Source organism: Ahaetulla prasina, chromosome 3 (genome assembly GCF_028640845.1).
Source record: "Ahaetulla prasina isolate Xishuangbanna chromosome 3, ASM2864084v1, whole genome shotgun sequence".
In the NCBI taxonomy this organism is placed as follows: Eukaryota; Metazoa; Chordata; class Lepidosauria; order Squamata; family Colubridae; genus Ahaetulla; species Ahaetulla prasina.
This window is the reverse complement of record NC_080541.1, coordinates 108,905,656-108,933,371: the sequence shown is the minus strand read 5'-3', so window position 1 is coordinate 108,933,371 and position 27,716 is coordinate 108,905,656. Positions and strand designations below refer to the sequence as shown.

At 42.2% G+C, this 27,716-nt stretch overlaps 1 protein-coding gene across 2 annotated transcripts; it reads right to left on the bottom strand.

Moving 5' to 3' along the window:
- Positions 1-308: 308 nt before the first annotated feature.
- On the bottom strand, positions 309-27,366 carry CYSTM1 (cysteine rich transmembrane module containing 1). Of its 2 annotated transcripts, none has more exons than XM_058178983.1 (3): positions 27,210-27,366; positions 16,030-16,272; positions 309-810 (listed from the first exon to the last, which is right to left on the bottom strand). In XM_058178983.1, the coding sequence occupies exons 2-3, from the start codon at positions 16,250-16,252 to the stop codon at positions 704-706; spliced, it is 330 nt and encodes a 109-aa protein (XP_058034966.1). In that variant the 5' UTR covers positions 16,253-16,272; positions 27,210-27,366; the 3' UTR covers positions 309-703. The 2 variants fall into 2 exon arrangements, with proteins under 2 accessions (XP_058034966.1, XP_058034965.1); XM_058178982.1 differs by having other exon boundaries at positions 27,104-27,323.
- Between the last annotated feature and the right edge of the window lie 350 nt (positions 27,367-27,716).

Genomic DNA, 27,716 nt, shown 5'->3' with positions numbered 1-27,716 from the left:
TGACAGCAGTTAGTCCAATAATATTATCATCTTCCATTTTTCCTTGCAAGCATACTTGTAAGACAAGCTAAGCTGAGAGAGATTAACTGGCCGAAAATCACCCAGTGAACTACTTTGGCTGAAGGTAAGAACTGGATCTTCCTCTTTATAATCTAATAGTTTAACCACCACACCCACTTATTTAGATAATAATAGATGACACAAAAATAATAATCTTTTATCCTATCTTTGAGAGCCAGTATGCAAATAACTGGCATTTTTAGTGTTCTAAATGTTTTGAGGAAAAAAACTGATTTGTGCCTTACCAATTTCTGGATCACATTTTATTGGACAAAGTTTATTAAAACAGAAAATTAAGCAAGTAAGAGAAAACCAAAAATGCCTTAAATTATTGCATATTACTCCATTTCTAAAGATGTGTAAATTATGAATACATAATTTATAGTAAAAGCTTGTCAAACAAAATATAGTACATTATTTAAAGAACAATCATGAAGAAGAGGGGAGGGGGATTCTCCACTCAAATAAAAAGGATGCATTCAGCTTCATGCATCCAACTGGCAGGCATGTTATGCTCGGACAAAGCCATCTCATTTATTACAGTACTAAAAGCTGCTGAAAAGAAGAGACAAGAGGAACAGGAGGAAGAGACTGCATAGCACTCCAAGAGAGAGGTATCAAAAGGCTTTGCTTCTCAGGGATCTCAGGTCAGCATGTCCCAAAGGCAGCAGCAGCACAATGCAGTCCAACATGCTGTCAGGCAGGTACTTTCACCAGAGGTGTCTCTTCGTCGTTCTTCTACAACATATACTGAGAAAAGAAAAGACACATCATCAACACTTGAGGAATTGTGTCTAACTTCAAACTTTTATACAAATGCAGGCAACTGAATAATGGTTTAGGCTTCATGTGCTCAACTGTTGCTACACTGCATTTTGGGCAGCACCTTCCAGCTCAAGATAGCCGACTGGTACATGGATGGCCATTCATTGAAAGCTTGGCACAAGTGCTTATGAATAGAAAGTCCTGGAAGTGGGGATACACATCCAAAGAACTCCAGACTTGTCATCATTTCCACAGTCCTAGATACGTGTCTGCCATTGTATAGATCCATGATGTCCAACCTATGGCATATGTGCTGGAAGTGGCATGCAGAGCCATCTCTCTGGGCACGTGAGTTGTCGGCTGTTGCTCTTCTGAGTTCCGGTGCATTGGCGAGCTGGTCACACATGCGGGAGTGCCAAAAGCCAGAAGAGCAGCCACCCGGTGTGCAGGCACGCGCCAGGAAAATAATCTTCTGGTTTCCAGCGTGTGCATGTGCGCCGGCCACCTGGTCTTCTGGTTTCAGGTATGCATGCACGCACAAAGACCAGCTAGCCAGTTCTCATGTGTGCACTGGAAACTAGTGGCTCTTCTTTTGGTTTCCAGCGCTCCCGCATGCATGAAGACCAGCTGACCAGTGTGCCAGAAGAGCAAGGGGAGCAGAGCTGTCGGCCAAAATGGGCGGCCCAGGGCTTCCCTCCCTCCTCAATCAAGCAGACTTCTTGAGTGGCCCCAGCTGTGGCACCAATTCCGTCACTGGGTGTGAGGGGGCGGCAGTGGTTCTCGCGCTGCCGCTTCCAGCTGGGATGCTGGAGCAGCGAGGAGGAGCTGCCATCAGGGAGGCGAGCTGCCCCAGGAGGGCCAGGCGAGAGCGCAGCTCCTCACGCATGGAGATGCTGCTGAGGGCCCGACTCGCTGGTGGAGAAGTGTCTGCGAGGATTGGCTAGTCGCTCCTGCTCCTCATTCTGCGGCTGCCACTGCTGCTCTTCTGGGGCTGCAGAGGAGCTGAGTCTGAGTGGGAGGAACCTGTGTCTGGAAGCGGTCGCACTCCCTTGGCAGAAGTGGCTGGTGGGAGGGCGGTGCTGGCTTGTTCTCAATGGCGGGCTGGGGGGGCACTTCATCCCAGCCAGAGTTGGGGTGAAGCTCTCCTGCCTGCTGGCCTCCCAACCCGAACCCCAGGAACGCTGATGCCCATTCCTTCCGAGGCCAGGAAGGGTCTCCAGCTTTCCAGCAGAGGGAGACGGCATCCCTGCCCAACTTTTTCTCCCTGTCCAGGGCTGTGGAACTGGGTCATCGATGGGGATATCCCACCACCCCAATGGGGACCAGGGGGGCAGGCATGGAGACGTGAGGACCCTGAAAGACCAGGCAGAGCCGGCAGAGGGTCCCCGCACGTGGGGCTCATCCCTCCCCCACTGACAGCTCTGGTGCCCCTGCCACCCCTTCCCCCGCATGCCCCGGGTGAATTTTGAAATTCATATTTTGACAGTATTCTGGTTTCCGGTGCACATTTGTGTGCACTCCCATTTCAGCACTTTGTGCCAAAAAGGTTCGCCAACATTGGTTCAGATCTTGTCTCTGCCATTTTAAATGACTCTTTAAAGGTAAATTTTGTAATCCAAAAATTGTAATCTACAATTATTTAGTTGAAGTACTGTATCCTATTTTTCAAAAATCCAAATGGCTTTTAGGGCAATTACCATAGCAGCAAAAACAGATGGAAGCTTTGAACAGAAGCAGTGCATAACAGGAACACAAACTTTTATCATTAATTAAGGACAAGGAAATATGTTTAATTCAGGAATGTTACAGAGTAAAATAATGAGAAAATAAAGGAAAATAAAATAAAAGATAATTTCAAGAGGATCTAATAAATCACTAGAAAATTCTCAGCTAAGTTAGGAAAACTCAAAAGTTATTAAATTAATAGAAAATGGAAGACTGCGTCCAAGTACTTTACAAATGGGTCTGCAAATGAAACTTTTGTACACTTCAAAATTGAATCTACTAGAATATCGGAACCAATAATCCAACTGTTGAATAAAAAAACACTAAACAAACAGTAGTCAGTCTTAATTTCTTCCTGCAACATTTTGAACAACACAGTCACTATTATGGTTGTATTTTGCCAAAGAAATATTTCCAAATTTCAATTCTTGTGCAGTATTGGAAAAGGTATTTCTTTAAAGGATTTTCCTACTAGGGCGCACCCAGCGTAAGATGACACTCTGTATCTGTAGTCTCTTTTGGCCTTCAAGGAAATAAAAATAGCTTTAAAGTTTGACTCCAACTAATTCCACAATTAGAGACAACCCTATTTGGAAATAAGGAAGCATTCCAGATGGGAGAAAAATGCTGCAGCATTTTGGTCCTTATACAGTAGGAGAGAAGAGGGGAATGGTGTTCAGGAGATGAAAACATGTAGGCATAATATTAAGGGCAGCTTAGTGATTAAAAAATAGTTACTAACAAAAGAATGACTTTCCTAATGGAATTATAAGCCTTATGAAGCTAATGTGCAGGGGACTCACTGCATGACATTTCAGATGACCTCTTCTCCTGGCTGAAGGCAGAGGACTAATATGGAATACCAGTTTTTCCTCTCATAAAAATTTTCAAAAATGTCTTTGCTTTTTACATTATTTGTAACTTAATATTTAGGCAATTTACAGGAAAAAATCTGATTTATTTAGTAAACAGTAAAGTAATCTGAATAATAATAATAATGTGAATAATGTGAATAATCTGAAAAAATTTCAAGATATGAAAATTTATTGCAGTCAAAATATTAAGTCAAAACTAACTGGGAGACCCATCACTGGATTTCGGGTTTTGCTTCACGACTAATGAAAATGACCATTAGTCACCCTGCAGACTCCAGAGGGCTGCATGGGGAACCAATGCTGTTCAAGTATGCAAGAGAGTTCATTATGAATGAAGCAGCAGGAAGAGGGAGATTAGCCCCAACCCACTCTTTTCCCAGCCTACAAGACAGTATCCAGAGTTTCGAGTTACTTATTTCATGTTGTGGGAAAAGATGGGAACAGAAGCATTTACAAACAGTTCTATGAAAACAATTTGGAAATGTTGAGAGATTTATTTGTTTGTTTGTCAAACATGTAAGTATAGGTATAAACACAAAGGAAGTAAATACAAATAAATGGGGACAGTAAAACTGGGACGGTAGGCACACTGGTATGCTTATGCACTCTTTATGGATCTCTTAAGAATGGAGTGAGGTCCACGGTAAACAGTTTGAGGTTGAAACTGAGGGTTTGAGGCTGTAACAACGGAATTGAGTAGAGCATTCCAGGCATTGACCACTCTGTTGCTGAAATCCTATTTCCTGCAATTGAGCTTGAAGTGGTTTACCTTGAGTTTGTATCAATTGTTTGCCCGTGTACTAATGTGGTTGAAACTGAGGAAGTCGTTGACAGGCAAGATGCTGTAGCAGACAATTTTGTGTACTATGTTTAAATCGGACTGCAAGCAATTCAAGATAATTGAATCCTGCATGAAATATACATTTTTATTTCCTATTTAGAGCTCTTCTTCATCCAAAATATCTGAAGGGGACCAGGTGAGCAAGAGTGTTTTAAGGCAGGTTCTACCACAGTAATGAAAGCTTTGTGCTGCAGCTTTCATAATATGTAGCACTTCTTGAATTATTTATTTATTTTATGGGAAATAAGACATATTCCCAAAACAAAAGTATCTGCGGGTTGTATCACTGCACAAAATATTAATAGATGCAACAGCACATAGTTTACACAGATACACAACCACTGTCAGCAGACTTATACATACCAAAACAAAAACAATCTACCCTCCTTCTAGTGGCAGTCTCTTGAACGAGGTAGTTTCTGAACACCTTTATGCAAAATAAAATGACATTTCATGCCAAAAATCATATAGTGAGACTTGCACGTCACACATTCCAACACAATCTGACTATATTCTGACAGAGATTATTTCTCTCTGCAGAAATCAAAAGGACTCTGCTTCATAGCCAGAAGGAAAGGAAAATGGTAGAGCATGAATGAACAGTACAAATGAACCATAATTTCATGAAATGGTAATCAGAGAATTAGTCAAACATAGCAGAATTTAATTAGAGAAGTATCTTGTAATGTTTGTTGAATTTGTACTCAAACAGAGGCAATTAGCAATCAAGCAATCAGTGTAAAAATATGTATTGCACTACTTCTGATAATACAAAATAAATACGAAATACTGAATAAAATGAAAGAGCTCTGATTTCTATCTCCCCATATTTTGTATTCCTCTTTGCAATAGTGCCATACTCATAAGTTGCCAAAGAGAATTTTTTTCTACTAGTCATGAGATCAGCAAGTTGAGAGTTTCCCTAAACACTTGGATCACCTGGAATTGTTGGTGGTTATCAGGCTGCAATGGCTGTCTCTATAGAGTAAGACAACAACTAAAAAAACTGGATCAGATTTTTTGATCTGTGGTGCTAAGGCAGGACTTCCCTGAGATCCTCACTCTCATTATGCAGGGAATTCTCCAGTTACAAATGTCCTAGAGCCTGCCAATTACAGTTGTAACCTGGGGATTGGCTGCCACACTCCAATCCCTGAAGCGTTCATTCGAACTAGCCAGTCAGTAGCAAGCAGGAGGTTGCTCCATGTTGGCCAACTGGACCCAAACTAAGCCTGTAGGCCCTCATGGCAGAGAAGCCAGTCTTTTATTCAGATGGCGAAAGCTGTTTTCCTTACAACTCACTTCTCACAGCTTCACCAGCTTCTGAATAAAAGACTTTGCCTTTTCTGCCATGTAGGTCAGCCTCTTCTGCAGCTCTTCGAAAAGTAAGTACAGTAAAGCCATGAGAAATGGGGTGAGGAGATTCCTTACAGTGAGCTCACAGAGGCTCCATTTTGGACTGTAACAGGCTGGGGGAGGCCTCCGGAGGCCTGAACTGGGGTGAGACTTCAGCCTGTTTGGCAAACTGACCACCAGTTAACAACTGGTTCTAGTGAACCGGTCCAAACCAGCTGAATCCCACCACTGGCTATGTCTCATCTGGAAGTCTTAGATTATTATTTTATTTTATTTTCAAGTTTTTGATATACACAACACATATCCCTTTTGTTTGCCATTTTCTCTTTTTAACTTTTAAAAACTTTTCTTGTAATTTTTCTATTTTTTACCATTTTCCAAAAGTATGTATTAGCCAATTTTTAGTCCAATAGGATTACAACTTTTACGGAAAATAGGAGACTGTAGATGACTCTCCAAGAGGAGCCAGATATTTACCATATTAGGTAACATAAAACTTGAAGATGCTTTTTTATACAAGAGAAATATCTCCTATCAAGGGATAGTTTTGTCAAGTATTGTATACCTCAGTGGAAATTCAAAATCTGCTACAGCAATTTTTATTACCAAGTGCTCCGTATTTGTGACCAGCAAGAAATAGCTAAATCCTACAAAAAAGCGTTTTTGTAGTATTAGTGGTTGCTTTAATAAATGTTTTACATTTATCAAATATGAATCAACTAAGGATTTTCCAAATACATTGTATTTTGAATCTTTGGATTGTTATTTTTTAAAAATTAAATTATCTAATTTATAATGACCAAATGCACAAGCATGCCCTTATCAACAAACCAAGTATTAATATTCATTCAATGTATTAATATATTTGACTGGCATAATGCAACCCTACTTGATATAAATGATAATATACGTTCAAATATTAAAGGGAGTTTGGCTTCAACTTGATCTGAACCAAACCGTCCCTGCTATGACAATATGATTGATATTACATATCAAAAGCAATTTCCCCCTTTTTTCATATATGTTTTCATTATCTAGATACAAAAAAAAAAATTACACAAAATTATAAAATAAAAAAAACTTAACAAGGAAAAAAAAACATACATACATACACCCAAAATTGGCTGGGATGTCATGTGACCACAAGACACTACAATGATTGATTTTCTTCGTCTCCAATGTGAGTGAATTATCAAACACCCAATTTCTGATCATGTGACCGGGAGGGGTGATGTAAGGATCATAACTTCCAAGGATGAGTTGCAAGTCACTTTTTGGAAGCTGTTGTAACTTTGAATTGCTGTTAAACAAACCATTGTAAATTGAGGACTACCTATATGTTAATCAGTTCTTCAAAGCCCTGAACAGGAGCCATATGTTTTGTTTTTCCAATGCTGAATAGTAAGTATCAGAACAAAGGAACCAGAATGGCACCTTGACCTGATCAGAGAAGTTTATTGCTATTTACTTATCTATGACCTGAGCGTGTTTTACTGCAGGTTTGAAAGGAAACTACAGCCACCTATCTCCACAATCCCCATCCCAGACACACCAACAATAGCCAATCCTCCTACAACTGACCCCATCCCATTGGGTTCACAACCCCTAGTGATCACAGAAAAGGAAGTGCAAGATCTATTTCACAGACAAAAGCCAGGAAAAACTGCAGGCCCAGACAAGATAACTCCTTCTTGCTTAAAAGTCTGTGCTGACCAATTGGCCCTCATCTTCACCCATATCTTCAATAAATCACTAGAGATGTACTATGTTCCTTCTTGCTTCGAACGCTCTATTATCATTCCAGTGCCGAAGAAGCCCACCATCAAGGAATTGAATGACCAGAGACCAGTTGCTCTAACATCTGTAGTCATGAAAACCATTGAAAGCCTAGTGCTGTCCCACTTGAAAATCATCATGGATCCACTGTTAGACCCCTTGCAATTTGCATACCGAGCAAATAGATCAACAAATGATGCTGTTAATATGGCTTTGCACTACATTCTACAACATCCTGAATCTCCAAAGACCTATGCAAGGGTCCTCTTTGTAGATTTTAGTTCAGCATTCAATACCATCATTCCAGACACTCTTTTAACTAAGCTAAACCGGCTACAGGTACCTGAACAGACTTGTAAGTGAATCACAACAAACAGGAAGCAGAAGGTGAAGCTAAGCAGAATCACATCAGATACCTGTACAATTAGCACAGGGCCCCCCCAAGGCTGTGTGCTCTCCCACTTCTCTCTGTATACCAATCACTGCATCTCTAATGATCCATCTGTTAAACTACTGAAGTTCACAGATGACACAACAGTGATTGGTCTCATTCGACACATATTTACAGATCACTCGCATCCTGGACATAAACTGTTTCAACTCCTACCCTCAAAATGATGTTACAGAGCACTGCGCACCAGAACAACTAGAAACAAGAACACTTTTTTCCTGAATGCCATCACTCTGCTAAACAAATAATTCCCTCAACACTGTCAAACTATTTACTAAATCTGCACTACTATTAATCATCTCATTGTTCCCATCACCCATCTCCTTCCACTTAGGACTGTAACTTTGTTGCTTGTATCCTTACGATTTATACTGATATTGTTTCCTGATTGCTTATTTGTAGCCTATGACTATCATTGTATCATTAAGTGTTAAATTTGTACCCTATGACCATCATTAAGTGTTGTAAGTGTTTTCATCAAGATACCTTGATGAAGGTATCTTTTCTTTTATGTACACTGAGAACATATGCACAAGACAAATTCCTTGTGTGTCCAATTACACTTGGCCAATAAAAAATTCTATTCTATTCTATCTACAAGAATCTCATCAGGCTAACTGTACTCTCTTTAGATCACCCAAATAAACATTTTGGGAATTCGTGTGTGTGTGTATGTGTGAGGTCCCTGTCACTTTGTGCCTTGCAGGGATTCTAAGTTTGCCAGTCTCTTCACCTCCCACCTCAGCTACAGATTTCAACCAGAAGTGCATTTTCTTTCTCTGGAAGTCAACTCACATGTAATACGAAACCTCAAATTTCAGTTAATACTAGTAATTTGCTTCTTACCAAAATGGAATAATAGAATTAAACATAAACATAAGTGAAGCATAACTTCACTGCATTCTGACAACATAAATGCAATGAGGTCTTTCTAAAATACATAGGTTCTAGTTCTGTTTGAAAAAGATAAAAATCTGGGACATCTTGGGGAAGCATGTCACGTAAGTATATTTCCAAAAAAGCAGAGGTGATGATTGCAGCAAAGACTGAAGAACCAGCAAGTAGACCAGTTCTTTAAAATCTCTCTAAACAAGAAAGGATGAAAGATTACCCACATATGCCCCAGTTCTTGCAAGGGAACTGCAGAACAGTGGTCTCCATAGATTTGAGTGCTGGGAGACAAAAGTGATTAGTTTCCTTTTTTTAAAAGTTTTATTGGATTTTTATTTTTAAATATACATCAATATCAATACATGAACAGTGTGGCCTCTGGGTATAGTTCATTTTGATACATCAGTCATAATAATAATGATGATAATGATAATAATAACACTTGTTACATTAGTCAAACGTATATAATCCTAGTATTGATATACATGATAGTTTTAGAGTATTCAATATTTCAATGTTCCATTTTAATGTCAATTAAGCATACATAGTAGTACCATCTTTCAGCTTCTAATCTTTCCATCTAATTATCACTTATATTCTATTATATGAAAATTATATCTGCTAATAAAGTGATTAGTTTTCATCCATTTCTTATTGTCTTGGCTTCAGATGCTTTGGAGAATAGGTTGACCCTTATTCTCTGTGAGAGCCCCTAAAGAATTGGAAAACTGCTGTTACGTCGTCAACCCTAATCCTTTCTTCATTAGACCGGACATACCCAGTTCCTGCAACCATTCATCATATGCTTTAGCCTCCAGTTCTTGTGAGTATCCCTGTTGGAGAACTTGTGAGAATGGTTGTACTCTGACTATTCTGTAATCTTCCCAAGACAGAATGGTAGGAGATTGTTGAAGTGGATTTGTTGATGGTTGATGATGAAACACTGGCTCCCCATTTTATGCTTTATATGTGTTTTTCTGTATGCAAGGCAATATGGGGAGCCATAGAGAATGAAGCTCCTTTAAGTCCTTATATTCTGGAGCAAATCTACTCTTCCACTTTGCCCTTGCTACTACAGACTGTAGTGTACATTCTGACTCACCCACACTATTAGAGAGTAATACAGTAAAAGTTTTCCTTGTATAGAACTGAGCTCAAAATTTATGTTACTAAACGAGAAATTTGTTAAGTGAGTTTTGCCCCATTTTACAATCTTTCTTGCTCCAATTGTGAATCACTGCTGTTAAGTTAATAACCTGGTTGTTAAGTGAATTTGGCTTCCCCATTGATTTTGCTTGTTAGAAGGTTACAAAAGGTGATCACATGACCTTGGGACACAGCAATGGTATGAACCGCTTGCCAAGCATCTGAATTTTGAACACATGATCATGGGGATGCTGCAAACGTCGTAACTATGAAAAATGGTCATAAGTCACTTTCTTCAGTGCTGTTGTAACTCTGAACAATCACTAAAAATGATTACGTCGAGGACTTCCTGTATTATTTTTCCTCTGTTTTGCCATTTTCTCTACAATGAGAGGGGCTGGTTAAAGTAAGAAAGAGGCACAAGGATGTCTAAGTCAGACTTCAAATCACTAGGAGCACTGGGGAACTACCATAGGACTGAAAATGGCTGATGTGGTTCAACTCTAAATGGAGGAATGCTTGTAGTCGGCTACCCCAAACTTCAGTCTTAGACCCAGGGCCATGACAGTACCCTTCAACATATTTAAATGAAGGGATAGATGGGGAATTCATCAAATTTGCAAATGACATCAAGCTAGGGAAAGTAACCAACACATTAGAAAATAGAATCTCCATAGACACTTAGAAGACAGGCTTAAGATCAAGGAACTTGACCAACTTGAACACTGGGCCCTATGCGACAAAATGCAATTCAGTGATGAGAAAACTAAAATCTTATACTTAGGCAAAAATACTAAATGCACAGATATAGAATAGAATCAGTTCAACAGCAGTAACTGTGACAGGGATCTAGGTATCCTGGTGTACAACTCTTAAGTATGAGCCAGCAGTGTATTGCAGCTGCTAAAAAAGCCATTGCAGTCCTATGGGTACTAATACTACTTTACACTGCACTGGTAAGACCACACTTGGAACATTGTATCCAGTTTACAAAAAAAAACAACCCAAACATTTGAGACCCTAGAATCGTGTTGGTGAACCTATGGCATGCGTGCCGGAAGTGGCACGCAGAGCCATTTCCCTGGGCACGCGGAGCCCTCACCCAGGGGCATCCGGCAGGCCAGAAACCAGAAGAGCAGCCACCCATTGCGCATGCACCCTCCAGGAAGATGATCTTCCTGTTTCCAAAGTGCGCATGCATACCGGCCAGGTGGTCTGGTTTCTGGCGCACATGCAGGCACAAAAACCAGCAACAGGCACACATGCCAAAAGACGCGGAGAGGAGATCCTGGCAGTCACTCCAAAGGAGCAGAGCAAGGTAAGCCGGGGCTTCCTTCCCTGCCTGCCCATGCAGGCTTCTTGCGCGGCCCCAGGCGGTCTGGATCAGCAGCCGGTGAAGGCGAGGTGGTGGTGGTGGGCTGCTTCAGCAGATGACCCCCTGGCCTGGTCTCCTCCCCGCTAGGAGCTGCCCTTCCCTGGCTGATGGCTGATCTCTGAGCCCCACTAGGGAAGCTATGAACGTGCAGCTTGCCTGGGCTCCTCCCTGCTGGGAGCTGTAGGCTGAGCAGGTGCAGCTGGCAGGGCTTTGGCGGACGAGTAGCCAGCGAGCTCCGTACACATGGCTTGCCTGGGCTCCTTCCCCGCTGGGAACCGTCATTCCCTGCCTCGGCATGGCACCCCCGCCCGACCCCCACCACAACGCTGCCTACGGTTGAGCCTGTCACCTAACCCCCACCACATCTGCTGCTGTGCCATCGGCCGAGCAAATGCCGGGGAAGGAGAGCAGGCACGGCAGAAAGCTCCCCAGCTGCTTGCTTCAAAGTAGCTGAGCTGTTCCTTTGGAAGCAGGCACCCTTGGGGAACGTGATTGGTAGCCTCCGCATGGAGCTTTCAGCCACCTCTCTGGGAAGCTTCCTCGCCAAGACAGGCAGACGGATGCTGTGCGCACTCTCACCTCCCTTGTGCTGTGTGCAGGGAAACTGGGAGCTCTGCTTCAGGTGCCAATTGAAAATAGCGCTGAACTGTGCAGAGCTGCAACCTCCGGAGCTGAAAGAGGCTGAGGAGTGGCAGGGCTGGTATCGGAGTCAGCCAGAGGGGAAAGGGGGGCAGCTGGTGCCACTCCCCACTACAAGTGCAGTGTCCCTCTGCCTGTCTCAGCGAGGAAGTTTCCCGGCCGCTCGCTTCAAAGTAGCCAAGCCGTTTCCTTGGAAGCAGGCGCCCCCAGGGCTCGTGATTGGCAGCCTCTGCATGGAGCTTTTGGCCACCTCTCCCCAGAGCCCCGATGCATAGCAGCTGCCTCCTATCCCTCTCTGCCTCCTGTCCGCCCTCAGCCCTCCACCAAACTTTGGGAAGTGTTGGGGAAAGTTTGTATGCTGCACTCGGGGCAGGAAAGCAAGCAGCACTGTTGCCAGCATCGTGGAGAGCAGGCCAGCCAGGTCGGAGGAGACCGCCTGATCAGCTCCCTGTTCCTCTGGCAGCTCGCTTCTTCCCCGGAGAAGGGACAGCCGCATACAGTGGAAGTGCTCTTGGCCCCAACAGGGAAGCTCCGAATGCGCGGCTTGCTTGGGCTCCTTTTTGCTGGGAGCTGCAGGGGGAAGGGCAAGAGCAACCGGCCAGCTCAAGCACATGGGGCAGCATTTACTGGCTGGGCGGCTGGCTGCCCCACCTGCTGCTCCTTCCCTGGCGTTGGCTTGGCTGACAGCGCAGCAGAGGATAAGGCGGGGGTCGGGGTCAACCGCAGGCAGTGTAGTGGTGGGGGTGCCGTGCTGAGCCAGGGAATGACTGTTCCCAGTGAGGAAGGAGCCCAGGCAAGCCATGCGTTTGGAGCTCACCGGCTGCTGGTCCACCAAAGCCCCGCCAGCTGTACCTGCTCAGCCTGTGGCTCCCAGAAGGGAGAAGCCCAGGCAAGCCGTGCGTTCATAGCTTCCCCGGCAGGGCTGAGAGAGCAGCTATCAGCCAGGGAAGGGAGACTCCCAGCGGGAAGGAGCCCAGCAAAGCCACACGTTCACAGCTTCCCTGGCAGCGTTCTCGGCCCTGACATCTCGGCAGCGCTGTGCGCTGGCCAGGGAATGGCTATCTCGCCAGGGAACGGGCCAGTACCTAGTTGTCCTCTGGTAAGAGGTACCCCAGCCCTCTTGGAAAAAGGGGGGCATTTTCTGGGGCTGCGTATGTGCAATGCAGGGTGCATGTGCAGGGTGTGTGTGGGGTCATTTGCACATGCGCAAATGGGGGCGCGCATTGCATTATGGGTGCCAGCACGCAGGAGCGCGACAGCACTTGCGCCTCAGACTTTTGGCACACAATTCCAAAAAGGTTAGCCATCACTGCCCTAGAAAGTTTAGGGAAGAGCAGTAAAGATGATTGGGGGATTAAAGTCTAAACCTTATAATGAACAGTTGCGGGACCTGGGTATGTTTAGTCTAATGAAGAGAAGGATTAATGATAGCAATATTCTAATATATGAGGGGTTTTCACAGAGAAGAGGGGCTGTAAAGCACTTGAGAGCAAGACAAAACATAACCAGTGGAAGCTTAACGAAGAGAGATCCAACCTAGAATAAGGAGCAATTTCTAGTCAGTGATAACAGTCAGGGAAATGGCTTGCCTCTAGAAGTTGTGGGTGCTCCATCACTAGAGATTTTTAAGAGATTGGATTTGTTCAGAATAGCATAGGATCTCCTGTTTAAGCAGCAGGTTGGACTAGAAGACTTCCAAGGTTCCTTCCAACGCTGTTATTCCATATTGTATAATATATTAAAAGCGAGAGACTTTAAGAGTAATGTTATAGAATACAGGTAGTCCTCGACTTATAACAGTTCATTCAGTGACCATTCAAACTTATAACAGCACTGAAAAAAGTGACATCATCATTTTTCAGTTATGCTCTTTGCAGCATCTCCATGATCATGTGATCAAAATTCAGATGCTTGGCAAGTGGTTCATACCATTGCTACGTCCCAAAGTCATGTAATCACCTTTTGTGACCTTCAGACAAGCAAAGTCAATGGGGAAGCCAGATTACCTTAACAAGCAGATTACTAATTTATCAACTGCAGTGATTCTCTTAACAACTGAGGCAAGAAAGGTCGTAAAATGTGACAAAACTCACTTAACAAATGCCTCTCTTCAGAACAAAAAATTTGGGCTCAACTGTGATCGTAAGTGAAGGACCACCTGTACTTCCTTTTAGCTTCTTATTTATGAACCATCAAATGCAAAGCAGACTCCCCTTTCTGTATGTCGTCATTAGTATCTTGACTATATTCCAAGCAGCCATCACTAATACCTCACTTAAGCAGAAGGAAATGATGTTCATGATTTTGAAAAATTAGCCAACCAGAATTCTCCTATCCTGATTTATGACAGTTGTGGGAACATCACTAAGAAAAAATGAGGCTAGAAATTCACAAACCCTTCAGTTGAGTCCAGAAATAGCACCACCAACTTTCTGTAATTGAACTAGCCTAAAATGGACACTTTGTATCAAACTCTTCTGGTCCCTTTTTTCTTGGAAATAAAAACTAAGGCTAAAGTCTTCTCCACCCCACCCAGTTCTGCCATATCTGCTTTGGTTTTGAAATCTTAACACATATGCACATATATAAAACTCTTTGACTGAAACTGAACTACTAGCCTCCTTGAAAATTTATCTAATCCGCTGTAGGTCAGAGTTAATCTTGCTTGTTTTATCTGTAGGCTTTGACGTTTATGACAAGTACCACTTTATTCTATACAAACAATTTGCGTGGTTTTATTTAAAAATGAGGTATGTTACCTTTGCTTCTGTCACGAGTATTTGTGTTTGGTTTCCACCTATATAGATTCTTAGTTACTGATTAAGCTTAGAAGAAATAAGGATTGTTAATAACTGCTCTGAAATGTGGTCTATAAAAGAAAGGATCACCTACGTTAATATTGGTAGCAAAACAATGTTTTTTAAAACAAAATCAGCTGTGAAGCAATAAACAAGGAATGACCATTAATGAGAATTTACTATTCATTTTAAATTATTATCTAAGCACAGGATTAGCTTGAATATGTTTTTGTCAAGCTGCATTAAGAATGAATGCAGAACTTTTTCAGAGGTAGTCCCTCAGGCCAGACAAGACCAAAAAACATTGTATGCAACATGTGTTCCTTAGGTATCAGACATTTGGGCGAAACAAAAAACTTGTTATACACATTCAGAACAAGGAGCTAAAGTGGGAAGAAGAGAGGAAGAGAGGCAGACAGCATGAGACTATCTACAAGTTAATTTTGTAAAACAAAATCCACAAGAATCAGATAAGACTTACAGTAACCCAATTTGCAATAATCAAGATATTTAGTTTATTCCTGATCACCATCTATTAAGAAACACCAACTAGTCTTGGTAACCCTCCTCTATGTCTTCATGAATATTTTCATATCTACTGATGCCTGGAATTCTCTTTAATTCCTGTGCAAGAATTATATAATCTATAATCCAATCACTACCTTTACAAGTGATTTAATGTCAGGCAGTTACACCAACTAAAATAGGAAAAACCCTTAAATAAAGATTAGTATTAGAGCTTATTCCATGACTATATTGTTTCACACTAATTCACTTCCAATTCCAATTTATAGCAAATGTATGCAGTAAAATATTCCTTGGTTACATTATATTTGAAAAAAAATAATTTATAAAAGGACGGTGGTACTCCTAAAAATAATAAAAGTATATGCAGATCAAACTGTGCCATTGCTTCATATCACATAGCAAACTGCAAGTATTTTTGCTTGAAGCTGCCTAATTAATATTATTCGCTCTTATGGAATTCCCCTGGTAGGCTCCTGTTCAGAAGGTCTAACCCTGCTTGACTTCTGAGTAGAGAAAAGGTTGGCCGGTTCTGGATCAAGCCTTACCACTATCAGTTAGAGAATAGAGAAGAAATAAGGGTAAAGATAACAGACATTGTAAAAAAAAAAAAAAGAAGAAGAATTCTTTTCTAGAGAAAAGAAATTCTTCCTTCTTTTCAAAGAATTGGCCAAGTTGGATAAAATTATAGCAATACTGAGAAACATCCTTTGAACACCATGTTCTCATTAACATACTTTAACCACTTATTAGATCTCTAATAAATCATGAAATCTATACAATTTCATGCAAGGCATTTATATTACCTGTATTTTTAGGTCCATCTGCATAGACTGGTCCTGGAGGTGGAGCATTCTGCCATCCGTATGGTGGGTAACCATTGTAGCCTGGTTGACCAGCTGGATATGGCCCTGTAGGCCCTGGCTGATAGGCAGGATACGGACCAGGGCCTGATGGTTGTTGAGTATATGGTGGGTAAGGGGCGGTAGGGCCCGGGCCAGGATATGGTGGAGGATTTTCGTAATTCATGTAGGATACTTATGTGTTTCCTAAAAATACAGAAATGTATTTTACTTTCAATTGTTTTCTTTAAACAAGAAACATACATTTTATTAAATGTATCACATTTAATAATAATTTACACATTAAATGAAATGTGTAATGAAAGATGTGACAGCAGCCAAACAAGCTAATACAATTCTGGGTTGTATAAACAGAGGCACAGAATCAAAATCATGTGAAGTATTATTACCACTTTATAAAACCTTAGTAAGACCACACCTGGAATACTGCCTCCAGTTTTGGTCACATTACAAAAAAAGATGTTGAGACTTTGGAAAAAGTGCAAAGAAGAGCAACAGATGATTAAAGGCCTGGAAACTAAAGCATATGAAGAACAGTTGCAGGATTTGGTTTGGCTAGTCTAGGGAAAAGAAGGAGGGGGGGGATATGATAGCAGTATTCCAGTAATTTGAGAGGCTGCCACAAAGAGGAGGGGGTCTATTTATTTTCCAAAGCATCAGGGGGCAGGACAAGAAACAATGGATGGAAACTAATCGAGGAGAGAAGCAACCTGGAATTGAGGAGAAAATTCCTAACAGTGAGAACAGTAAACCAGTGGAAAGTTTGCCTTCATATGTTGTGGGTGCTTCATCACTGCAGATTATAAGAAGAGACAGGACAGTCACTTGTCTGGACAGTCACTTGTTTGTAGGATCGCCTGCTTGAGCAGAGAGCTAGACTAGAAGATCTCCAAGATCCCTTCCAGCTCTATTCTGATTTTAATATCTCATAAGCAACTTGCTTAATTTTATGTTTCATTGACAGCTAGGGAGCCATATACTGTCATCAACAGAAGTATTCTTTCTAAATCTCAAAGTACTTGTTTCCTTTTACAGGGAAATGATCACACCTACCATCAAGCAGAGCCCTAGCAGATGCACCAGACTTGTTAGAGCAAAGGGAAGCAATTGGCAGTTCTCTGGCACTCCATTTTCAGCCCTTGAGAACCTCAGAATGGGTGGGCAGAAATGTTCTGACCTGATTTACTGAGAAGAACTGAATGGTGATGGCTAAGAGGCAAAATAGGGACACGGTGGCTCAGTGGCTAAAACGCTGAGCTTGTCGATTGAAAGGTCGGCAGTTCAGCGGTTCGAATCCCTAGTGCTGCATAACAGGGTGAGCTCCTGTTACTTGTCCCAGCTTCTGCCAACCTAGCAGTTCGAAAGCACGTAAAAAAGGCAAATAGAAAAAATAGGGACCACCTTTGGTGGGAAGGTAACAGCATTCCGTGCACTTTTGGCATTTAGTCATGCCGGCCATGACCACGGAGACGTCTTCGGACAGCGCTGGCTCTTCGGCTTTGAAACAGAGATGAGCACCGCCCCCTAGAGTCGGGAACGACTAGCATGTATGTGCGAGGGGAACCTTTACCTTTACCTTTAAGAGGCAAAGTAGACTGTACTGGATAACAGAGTTCTAAAGCAGGGGTCACCAGCCTTTCAGATCTCAGGGACCACTAAATTCATAACTTTAAATCCCACAGACCACTAATATGATCTTCCTAATGATTGGCTGGGTGGGTGTGGCTATGTGGTCATGTGACTGGGTGGGTGTGGTCAACTCAATGTCACTCATGTCAAGGGGTGCCTTGCCGGCCTCTACTCGGCCCTCCCCTCCCAGCCACTCCTCCCCTCCCCATCCAGGCTCCTTAGGGCCCCAACAGGAAACAGTTGTTGGAGCTAAGCAGCCACCATTTTGCCTGAGTTGGCAAAACAGCTGGTTCAGTTCAAATTGGATCTGACTGAGAAGGAGGCTCAACAGAAGCAACTCACTGAGGACTAGGAGCATAGGCTTTCCAACCAGAGGGAAGACCTGCGGGAGTGTAAGGCCAGGTACCGGCACCTGGAGGCTCAGCAGCCTGAGATGCTCAGCCAGTTCCAGGCCATGATGCTGTCCCACTAGAACAAGGCCCTCTGGTTCTTTGCCACCAGCAGCACTTCCCTCCAGCCTTTGCCCAAAGCCCCGCACCAGGAGGCTGAAGCAGACCTCAAGTCGGAATTTCTTGTCCCCTCCAACCCACACAAGAAGACCCCAAAGGGGGAGACTCTCTGCAACAACACAAACGTTCATTGCATGTATCTGTCCCAGGGGCCGTAGTTTGAGGACCCCTGATTTAGTGCAATATAAAAAATGCAAATAATTTTTCTGTGGACCACCAAAATTTTCTCGCGGACCACCAGTTGGTGACCACTGTTCTAAAGTATCCATTGTATCTACTTTAAACTCCTGAATACTCTCCTCTAAAACACTGCCAATTTTTATCACTGGGAGAGATTTAATTATAAAAATGCTTAAGGCCATTTTGCCTTTAGTGATGGCAATGTATATGTCATACAATATTTGCAATCCTCAGACAAAGCACAAAGACCAAGTATGGTTGTTATAGCAAAAAAGATTTATCCTTCCCTGACTTGTGGCAAAGTATTCCAGAAGCATGCCTACTGCAACAAACCTAACTATAAAGAAGTAATCAATGCTTCTCTGGAATATCTCAAAGGACCTTGCTGCCTTCTTCAGAATGATGCAATGATTGCTCTCGGGAATCCCGATACCTCAGGCTAACAATACTTCTTCACGAAGGTACATTCTGGGCAAGATAGTTTGGAAGCTATTACTGCAGCACAATCTCCTGCGTCACTTGGCCAAAATGATTTTGCTTTCTGTAAGGATTGTTAGAGCAGAGGATGAAAGGCAAGATAGCCTATGCTAGCACAACTAATAGAATGACAAGCTGAAGGAGAGGATAGGCAGTCTGTCATTCCTTATGAATGTGATAAGCTAGAGAAGTATTTAGACAACCCTGATAAGAATTGTGTATTGCACGGGTGTCAAAATCAATTGCATCACGTAAAGTATCACTATGTTTTTTGCCTTTGCGGAGCTGGGGTGGCATAGCCTGCGCATAATACATCTGGCCCATAGGCCACCAGTTTGACACCCCTGGTGTATTGCCTCCAAAGCGACACCTGAGGGAACCAATAGCCTATGATTGGAATAAAATGTTGTATTAAGTGAGCGTTACATATTGCTCAATTCATTTGGGTTACAGAACAAAGTTTGATTTGGCACAGAAAATTGAGCATAACTATAAAGGAGAGACTGATCATGTTTCCACCGAAGGTTGATCTTTCTGCATTTCTGATAGTACAGAACAGGGGTGAAATTTAAAATTTTTCTCTACCAGTTCTGTGGGCATGGCTTGATGGGGTGTGTGTCATGTGGGTGGGCGTGGCCAACTCAAGATCACTCACGTCAAGGAGTGCCTCACCTGGTCCCTCTCCTCCCAGCCACTCCTTTTCATGAATGGCAGGAAAATGGGGAGGGAGATTTTCCTGCCTACCATTCTTCCCTCAGTCTGTGCTGAGCTTCAGGAATGGATGACAGGCAGGCAAATCCCCCTCCCCATTTTCCTGCTTTTCACGAAAACGGCTCCATTCCAAACCTTCAGCGTTGCAATTCTGGGATATGCTGAAGGCTTGGAATGCCTCTGCTTCAGCACAGAATGACTTTCACCCATCTCTCTGGGTGCAATGCTTCTGCCTGTTGGGCCACTTTCCAAAGCTGGCAGCTCTGCAGTCAGCCACTTCACTTTTTCCCTCTTTTTCCTCATGGCAGGCTTGCATGGTGGCACCAGCAGAAGGTGGAGGCAAAGACATGTGGGAGGCAGAGGCGATCCCAATGCACCAGCTCTTTTGTCCCACTGTCTCTTGGCTTGCCTGCAACTGCACTGAACAAGCACCAGCACTGGGTGTCTCGATTGCCTGCTTCCCCCATGCTAGTGTCGCTGCACAAGCCTCCCAAAAAAGAGGGAAAAAGCAAAACAGCTGACCGTGGAGCTGCCAGCTTCAGGGAAGCAGCCCACAAGCAGAAGCCCAGAAAGAGAAGGGCAAGAGGGACCAGTGGGCTACAGAGGCAAAGGCAAGCTCTGGGGTGACAGCGGCACTCCGGGAAGAGGGCAGAGTGAAACCAGGGTTTCACACGTGTTTGGACCCTCTGTGCATGCGCAAAACTTGTGCATGCGCAGAGGCAAAAAAAATAAAAAATAGGTTACTTCCTGTTTAAAACCAAGAAGTAATAATGTCTGGGTGGAGCCTTGCTGCCACTGCTACCGGTTCTCCGAACCACTTGCCGCCGTCGCTACCGGTTTGGCCGAACCAGTAGCATTTCACCCCTGTTACAGAGAACCCTGTGCTGCAACACAAGAGGGCAAATCCAAAATTAATCCTGGTTTTGTCTTTTTCTGAGGTTGAAGGAGAACTTGAAAGTAACTGCATTTAACTTAGTAAGCCCTAAAAGCCTTACTGCTGCTTGCAAGCAATAATGGTAAATGTGAGCTTTTGTTTACACACTTTGTATTATTATCTCAAGAGGAAGAAACTTGAGTTATTCCCAAGGTATAACACTTGGTTCCTCTGCTTATTTAAAATACCACTTTGGTTAGATATTCATTAATAGGCAATTTTTCATGCACTGTCAATTTTGCTAGAGCAGCTTTGTTTTTCACAGCTTCTCCAATCGACTCAAAATCCCAAAAGCAGCTGCCCTACCCAAGAAGGTTACTAGCACTGAAACATTTCAGTAAGTGCTTCTCAAGGGAAAAGTATTTCATCCATACCACGGCAGCGATATAGAAACAGCTATATTTTAGAAGCACAACTCTGACAGGCCAAAGAAGACGACTGGCTGGTGATATATTAAACAATAAAAAGATGAAAGATAACTTTTTATTAGACGAAAAACAAAGTTTCACCTATTTCAAGCATTGTTTACACAACACTGAATCAGAGAAATAGGCGTTGGGAATCCCAAATGAAGACTCAAATCTAATTCTATAATTCTGCCAACAATCTGATATATTGATGTTGCTGTTTTCCTCATTACAGCAGTTGTTTGACCAATGGTGACCTAACAGGTCAGACTACATTTAAATAACTCCTACTGAGCTATGTATGAAATTGATCCAGATAGATGTCATTGCCCTAAATGTCAAATACTGTACTACCCAAAATGTTATCGAGCAAAGAATTGTCTGAGTAATTTTATCCAAAGAACTGCATATTGTTCACAAATGCTGCTAGCTGAAGCATCAACACGATATCAGGCTGACAACTCTAAAATAAAAATAATTAGTAACATTATAAAATTATAAATACGGTGCCTATTCCTATACAGTATATTAAAGCTCATTTATTAAAAAACAATGAAAATATTTAATCTTATTTTCAAAATTTATTACAATGCATTGCTAGTGATACGTCATACTGGATGCAATCAATGAACCACAAATGTGAATATAAATTAAAAAAAGTCATGCATTGGAAAGTTGGATGCTCTATATTCCAAATACCTAAAACAAATAAAAACATGTTACATCAAAGCAATCAGCAATGTTGCTATGCATGACTAAGCAATTGTACTTTGCTTTCTACTCCTGAACAGAAACAAACTGGCAATTTGAAATAGATAAGAACAGATTTTACTATGACTCTTGCAAGTTTACCTATTTTTTTATTTTATCTTCACTGTTTTGTAAGTAAATGGAAAGACAACTCCCATCCACCCTAGATGAGTTCAAATCACTTTTGAATAGTTTTATTCTTCTTATGACAATCCGTGAACTAAGACTGATTCTTGGAAAACATGTTTTCAGTGTTTCAAATAATCTTGTATTCACTTGCATTTTTATCCTCCAAACACCAAAGGTTTGAATTTCAATACACAGTACAGTTAGGGCCCATAGGTAAATAATTACTACCCGGAAACAAAACTGTTTTTTAGCTGTTCTGGGTTTTCCCCCCGTATTATAGTTACTGGAAGAAATGAGATAAAAATTAAATATGAATCGCTTTGAAGGCTTAAGAGTGTAGAGAAAAGAACTGACATAATCTGCTAAACAGTGTCAGGAAGATTATTTTCTTACCTATTTTAATTTGTATTCCTAATCTGTCTTTTATGGTTCTGCTTTTGGTAGGTTGGGCTATTTTTTCCTTTTTTATAAAGACAGATGCAAAGAACGAATTAAGCAGTTCTGCTGTCTCCCTGGAGCCTGTCACTTCCTTGCCATCTTCTCCCATTAGTGGACCAATCATTTCCTTGACTTTTTCTTGTTTTTTACATGTTGAAACTTTTAAAATTATTTTTGACATTTGTTGTAAATCTTACTTCATTCTAAGACTTAGTTTTCCTGACTTCATCTTTGCAAACACAATCACACTGAAAAGGTGACTTACGACCATTTTTCATACTTATGATCATTGCAGCATCCTCACAGTCATATGAACAATATTTGGACACTTGACACCTGGCATGTATTTATGAGTGTGGCACTGTCCCGGAGCCATGTGATCACCATTTGTAACCTTCCCAGCTGGCTTCTGACAAGCAAAGTTATAGGGGAAGCCAGAGTCACTTAAAAAAACCATGTGATTCACTTAACAACCGTAGTCATTTAACAACTGTGGTAAAAAAGGTCATAACATGAGGCCTTGCAGAATTTTTGCTTCCATTGTGGTCGTAGGTCGAGGAATACCTGTATTTTAACCTCGTTCAACTAAATCCACTTTATATCACTTCCCTTTTCTTTTAATAATCTTGATCTTTGATCAGTGATGGCTAACCTTTTCTGGACCAAGCGCCCAAAGCATGTGCTCGAATCGCACACACATTCCCGAACCCCCAAAATGCAATGTGCGCACAGCCCGTGTATGCACCCCCCTGTGCATACATGTGCGCCCCCCCGCATGCACCTTGCGCACGGCCCCAGCATGTGCCCCCACCACCCAAGCATGCGTGGTAGAGACCCGACGACCAGCTGGCCGGCAGGAGGTGCACGCACATACGCGGCAGAGCTGAACTGGGGCGACAGCTTTCATGCCCACAGAGGGTGCTGCATGCCACCTGTGCCATAGGTTTGCCATCACGGTCCTAGTATTTCAATTTCTCAAAAAATCCTTCAGAACTTTATCAGATTTCTTTTGTAAATGTAAGATAAGAAAGTTATCTAAGTCACTCTTTTAGTTTGCCACTTGCATATCCCTTTTAATTATTAAGGCATCCGCTGGTTTCATTTTTATATCCAGTGTAATATCTTCCATATCACTATTTCAACCTATCATTTTCAAATCCATTTTCCAATCAGTCCTAGTTCTATCCAGCAAAATCTGTTCCTGTTCTACAACATCTCTTAAAAGTCATCTATCTATAATGGCAGACACTTTTAAGATTAATTTCTGGATGCATTGCTCATAAATATCCTCAGAAATGTTCAAATTAATGTATTTTGCTTCATTCTGTATCAGTAGTCAAATGTAAGCGTTCTTCTGTTTCAATGTAATCTTTGGTCCTCTAGTATCCACTGTTCAAATTCCCATCCTACCATGTTTTCTTTCAATAATTCAAAACAATTGCATTTTCCCATAGAAAGGATCCTCACAATCAATTTCAAAATCTTATTTCAAATCCATCTGGAACCTTAGTCCATTTATAACTTTCCAAAGCCAATGTTTAATCAATGCTCTAATCTCCTTTTGTTACTTATTCCAAAAAAATATTTAAAATTTACCTTTAATTTAGCAATATCCTTAAACCTATCTTTAAAACTTCTTTTGTTAAGAATTAAAGGAAACTAATCCAGTGCATCCTCTAAAACTTGTCACTTGGAAGGATCTCACTAGTTGAAAAATAACTGGCAATTTTCAAAAGTGATTAAGAAATGAGGTCCAGCAGAACTTTGTGGTTATTAGCTTGATATAATCCCTTGACTTCCAACTACCTCATGAATCTGTTGTAGAAAGCTCAGTTCCTGCTGTTTATTCACAAGGAACAGCTGTCCATAATGCAAATAGGCAACCTCACAATCTATCCAGAGAGGTCTGGCTGCCAATCTCACTGTAATGCTGTTTGTGCTCCCTCAGAGACATCTAGTTCGCCACGAGTCCTTATCTGAAATCTTTGCACCATGTACATGATTACTATGTGTTTGGGTCAGAAAAGCTCCTTGCAAAACTGATGATCCTTCCTCCATATACTCCTCAGCATTTTCTGTCACATACGAAAGCCAAAAGCTACTCTGGTTCTTAATTATTTCTTAATTATACTTGCCCTGCTAGTCCTCTAAGACAGGGGTCTCCAAACTTGGCAACTTTAAGACTTGTGGACTTCAACTCCCAGAATTCCCAGAATTCCTCAGCCAGCTTTGCTGTTCTAAGACCCCTGTTCTAAGAGAGACCCCTGTTCTAAGAAGTGCCAGGTAGCTTACATGGACTCATTTAACCCTCACAAGAGAAACCTCATGAGGAAGGTTGTACTAAGTTAGTAACAGATGGCCCCAGAGGTTGAAACTTACCCACCCCCTCATTCCCTAACCAGAGAGGTAACTATTATTTCAATTGTGACATAGCTCAGCCATGCACTTGTTGAACCAGTTTCACAAGAACAATGGTTAATATTGTTTACAGTAAACAAAGTCAGTCGGTCTTAGACTCCCATATTATCAGAGAGATTATAATAGAGAGATATAAATATAATAGGTTTGGGCTCAATAGGCCAATACCAATGTTCAACTTTTTTTTTGTTTTGTTTACATTTATACCCCGCCCTTCTCCGAAGACTCAGGGCGGCTTACAGTGTATAAGGCAATAGTCTCATTCTATTTGTATATTTTTACAAAGTCAACTTATTGCCCCCCCAACAATCTGGGTCCTCATTTTACCTACCTTATAAAGGATGGAAGGCTGAGTCAACCTTGGGCCGGGCTCGAACCTGCAGTAATTGCAGGCTACTGTGTTCTTAATAAGCCTTAATAACAGGCTTTTACCAGCGTGAGCTAAACCGGCCCTTCTTTTGCTCATAGACATCCCTATGGACATAACAATCTTTTAGCTACCCCAATATTTATTATAAATGAAGAGTGGCAATGTTTGTGTCTTTACATTCTCCAAAGTCAAGCTTTCCTGTCTTAAATCTTTACACTGCTACTCCTTCACTAAGCACTTTAATGTTCCCTATAAGAAGTTGTCACAGGATACCACTTGTATCTTCAGAATAAAGTCAGGAATCACAAAGCCATACAATATTGCTTTCATAAATGACTATCCCATTCCAGGAAAGCATCAAGACCAAAGAGAGAAAGTCAAGCATCTCTTCCTCTTAGTCCTTTATGTTAACAGCTTTTTTTTTTTTACTTTTATGAACAATGACTTTATTTTTTTCTTCTCTTTTATATATTTTTCTCTTTTATACTATTTTATCTGCTGTGCAAGTGATGGCTTTTATTCGGTCTTATTTTATAGTGATTAAGTTTAATGTTACATGTTATTCAGTTATTGAAAACATACTTTGGTAATAAATATGAGGCACTGAAATGAATACAGTAGTACAGGAATGAGGAAGATGAAAAGGAAACTCAATGGTTGTGACAGACCATAATGGATTCATAATGAAGTTACAACATTTCTACTGAAGTACAGCAGTAAAAAATGTACAAGTTTCCTGTAATGCTGCAACTAAATGAAGGAACAACTGGGTCCAGCATATATGAGTCACACAGTAACAGCAATTAATGAACACATTGACTATAATTAACAAATGAGCAGCTTATCTTTGACCCAAAATCAATTTGGATAATTTGTTTTTGAAGCAATATAGGTGGAAGATAGACAGATATTCATCTCAAATCTTAAAGAAAATCAGGAAGAGAACTCTCCCCAAGTACAAGGAAAGCATCAGAATATAAAAAGCAAACAGCATAATTTTATTTCTTATTCAAAGGGGGGGAAAAAAGAGTCACAAGATGAGGAATGGAAACAGAAGAGATTATATAAAGAGACAAAATTACTAGTATGGAGGTGTATTCTGCAGGCCAATCGTCTCCAAGGCTGTTATTAGGAAAGGTTATGGGGTAATATAGGCTTGCCAATCAAATGAGATCAGCATTGGCATGGGCATTAGGGTAAATTTTACCTAACATTTTCAATAAACAAAACAAAATTATATTCACACTTATTTCAATAGCTATATATTAATATGGATCTGTGAAAATATTTTTATCTCTTGAACTTTTTGCACTTTTTTTTAACCACCCATTTTCCCCTTGGATTTTTATCTTCATGGCCACCCTGTAAAATAATTTAGGCCGAGACAGTTCGATTGGGCTCTAAGCCAGACTGAGCTTTAGAGTACCACATTAAGAGTACAGTACAGAGCGAATTATTTAGCCTCCAGTGCCATCTTTCTCAAAGAAATAAGCAACAGTTGCCCCACCCCGCCCGGCCCCAGGAACTGCTATTGTACATCCTTCTGCCACTTAGATTCAACCTTTGCCCAGAGGCCTCTTCCTGCTGCCCTCCAAACAAAGAGGTCTTGGAAAAAACCGCTAAGTCACAAGGCGCATAGAAGACGCACCTCCCTCCCCAGCCTCTTCCTGGAAATGCTGGCCTTAGCTCCTGGAGAAGAACCGTAGTTTAACGTTTTAGAGTAACAGCCGCCGCATTGTGGCGTCCCTTTTCAGAGGTTATACACCTGACGAAATACGGGAGGGCACCCCAAACGTGTTCGCTTTTCTTCCCCACTATTTCCTCAGCCCCGCGATATGACTATTAGCAGAGCACAACCTGGCCTGCCTCTCTTAAGCCTCCGTTCCGGGAAAAGGAGCCCAAGTGGGGCGAAGAACCAGAAAGGCAGCCCCACCGAGAGGCCACCAGCACAGCAGCCGCCGCAGAGCTACAGCCGCTGAATGGCCTTCACACTTAGGATAAGGGACCGAACCTGGTCTCCAGTTCCCCGGCGTCTTAAGGCAGACTAGGCTCGATATTCACGTACCCCCAAACCCGGAGCTTCCCAGAGTCTTCTCCAACGGCGATGCCGAAGCTCCAGTACCAGCCCTCGCGTCGTCCCCAGCGGCAGCAGCAGCAGCCGCCGCGCCTACCTGTCTCACGAAGGCTGCCCTCCGCCGTCCACTCTCCCCGCGAGCTCTCTGCCTGCTCCTTCCTTCTATCTATCGGGTTTCAACAATACAACCGCAAAGTGCGCACGGCAGTTACGTCACTCCAGGAGCTCCAGTCACCGGGCGGCCAGCGAGGGAGGGCGCTGCAGTGGGGCCACCGCGCCAACCTTGGAAGCATGCGCGGTCCCGCGGCTGCACCCAGAACATGCGTACAGCTCGCCGCGGTGTTGGGGGATGTTTAAGGTCCTTTTATTGAAGGGCCCTCCTTCTTGTGGTCCTAATGACCAGTCTTTTGGATCCCACGGCGAAAGAAGGAACAGGAGCTGGGTAGGCAGGTCACGCATTCAGGAACCACCCTGCCTCTCAGTTCTTTTGGCTGTCTGCGTTTTTTACAACATGCTTGTTTATTATGGTATCACATTTGATCCTGCTGCAATCACAAGCAGACTCTCGGCGGTTCACTGAATGTTTAAAAATTTTACAAGCTGA

Bases quoted from the DNA above. Each gene is read 5' to 3' on its own strand.
- CYSTM1 (XM_058178983.1), bottom strand. From the start codon at position 16,252: ATGAATTACGAAAATCCTCCACCATATCCTGGCCCGGGCCCTACCGCC. The intron at 811-16,029 runs GTAATATAAATG...TTCTTTTCTCAG, and splicing joins AGATGGACCTAAAAATACAG to TATATGTTGTAGAAGAACGA.